Below are 2,500 nucleotides of genomic sequence, written 5' to 3' on the forward strand. Positions count from 1 at the left end.
TGCGGATTTTTATTTTATCTTTTTTTTTTTTTCTTTTTTTTTTAAGTTTCCTTCAATTCTTTAGTAGTTGGTTTTTGTATCTGAGTTGTTTTGAGGTCAGTCACGTTATGTTTAAGAAATATATACATTTCTTCCTGTTTAGATAACGTGCCTTTTATCTTTAAGTACACGTCAATCAACACATATTTCAACTTTCCTCAAATGATAATGATAATCAATGTTGATGCTTGGGACAGTTTCAGCCATGTAGTACATCGCATTCGTTTATCTACATCCATCTATGAATCTATCATTACGATTATTTATTTATCTATTGTGGAAAACGGACTTGAGTTTCATTCAACCGCGACCACATTCCCCATCAGACTTTCTTTTTGTTAAATACACAAAAAAATAGCGCATCGGCCATGTCATGCTGTCAAGGCATACGTGAGTGGGCCAGCTCAAGCCACAATGCCGCGAGTCGATAGTATGTCTTGCCATTTCCCCTTGATGTACTTCTGGCATTTCCGTATCCATGCCACCCTCCTGTAGACACGACACTGTGCAGGATATTGGGATAATATGCAATATTGGATAACGGGTTTGCTCGTCAATGGCGGGACGCGAGTTGATGGTCAATCTGCGGGCCCGGTGTGTGCAGGGTCGCGCCGTCTCGTCAAAAATAGTGAATTGATGGAATTATAGGAATAGAGGAATACATTGCGCATATGCGATGAAATAAAATGATAACATATCAATATCAAATATATTTTGTTTTAATGTCGCTGGACGGAAAGGGTAGTACATCCCATTGGCTAGATTACATGGTCTACCAGGGAACCAAAATAGATCGCGTGAAAACGTAAATATATATCAATAAAAAGATAAAGTATGAAAAAAAAGTTCAGTATGCTATTTGTTGGCTCTCACTAACCAAGTATCTCTTTTGAAGGAGGTATTTACTTATCGTTCAGCCTTTTATGGCCTATGCTGCTTCCCTCACTTATAAAACCCCACCTGTTACAAAGCCCTGGCTATAGACTTGTATGCCTCGCTCGGATCTTTCGTTCAACTCATGTGATTCAGATGTATTGAACGTTTCAAAAGAGGCTCGTGTGTTCATTTTGTTCCTGCTATTCATACTGGTCTTGGGGACTATATACTAGACCCCTTTTTTTTTTGGGGGGGGGGGTAATATGGCTCTCCATTACGGTGTTAAAGATACGGAGAAGCTGCTGTATTTGAAAGAGTTATTCCCTCTGGAATCTTCGGTAATGATGTTACCCATTTATCTACAGATGTTATTAATGATGATAACGACAATGACAATAAAGATAATAATAATACTAACAACAACATTAATAATGGTAATGATAACAACAATAATAACAGTGTTGTTAGTAATAACAATGATAAAAACTGAAATCACTAAAAGTTTTGACATTTTCCCAGAGGATGTCCCTTGGTCTCCATAAGTTGCGTCTGAGGCCATGACTGTTTTCGAATCTAATATAAGAATGATTTCCTCGAAGTTTATAGTCTGCCATGTGGCTATGTGGCTATGTAGCTAATGGAACTTCCAAATTGAAGGATATGCGTTAGTCATATATGTAAGCCTTTTTCGATTAACTAAACGACCAGCAATATTGATAACAACAACCAAATGCTATTGAAGTATTCTATTTTTTTTCTTTTACTCTCCTCGACAGGGGGAAAAAATAGTCAAAGTATTTTACCCATTGGCTGCACACCCTCCCCTAGAGCTGATTGAATTTCACCCCCCCTCCCCCCGCCCCCCCCCCAAAAAAAAAAAAAAAAAAAAAAGAGAACTTCCAGCCATTTCTTCTTGCCTTTCTTGACCTCTGAGATCCTGTAACGTTGAGGGTACGTATCTTTAAGAAAAAGAAAATGGGTTTTACTTGTCTTTGAGGATCCTTCCTTTATTCATTTATCGTTTATCTTTTGCTGTTGTTATCTTTGTTGTAGCCGTTATCACTGTTATTGTGATCTTTTTCATTATTGTTAGCACTATCTTTATTTGTATAATTGTTATTTTTATCATTATTATTACTATTATTATCATTTGTATGATTATCACCATCACTACTGTTATTATCCTTTTTATCATTGTTATTACTATCACCACTGTTATCATTGTTATTATCATTACCATTATTAAAGTTGTTGATAGTATTATTATCATTTTTATTGTCATTGTCGTTATCACTATTAATGATATCAATATTACTATCATTATTATTATCATAATCATTATCCTTATCCTTATCACTACCACCATTACTATCACAACTATTACCTGCATCATTCCTTCGTAATTATTATCCTTATCATCATAACTTATTTTGTCATAGTTGTTATCATTACTATTATCCTTACTTTTATCGGTATCATCATCACAAATAAGATTTTAATCTCTGCCATCCGCTGACGTATTAACTTAAGATGACAAGGCTCTGGATACTGTCGGCAAATTAAGACTGTAATAAGTTAATTAAGA

The 2,500-nt window shown here is 35.3% G+C and overlaps 1 protein-coding gene across 1 annotated transcript in view; it reads right to left on the minus strand.

Moving 5' to 3' along the window:
* Fife (regulating synaptic membrane exocytosis protein fife) overlaps window positions 1-2,500 on the minus strand; it is a gene marked incomplete in the record, with an annotated part of 249,707 nt that overhangs the window by 113,847 nt on the left and 133,360 nt on the right. Inside the window, 3 exon segments of the mRNA XM_086536681.1 lie at window positions 481-542; window positions 1,412-1,549; window positions 1,833-1,874. Of these exon segments, the coding sequence (XP_086392807.1) occupies window positions 481-542; window positions 1,412-1,549; window positions 1,833-1,874 (242 nt within the window).

The sequence above is a fragment of the Penaeus japonicus genome, unplaced genomic scaffold (assembly GCF_977035675.1).
Source record: "Penaeus japonicus unplaced genomic scaffold, GWHDUDI00000001_assembly GWHDUDI00000005, whole genome shotgun sequence".
NCBI classification, from domain to species: Eukaryota; Metazoa; Arthropoda; class Malacostraca; order Decapoda; family Penaeidae; genus Penaeus; species Penaeus japonicus.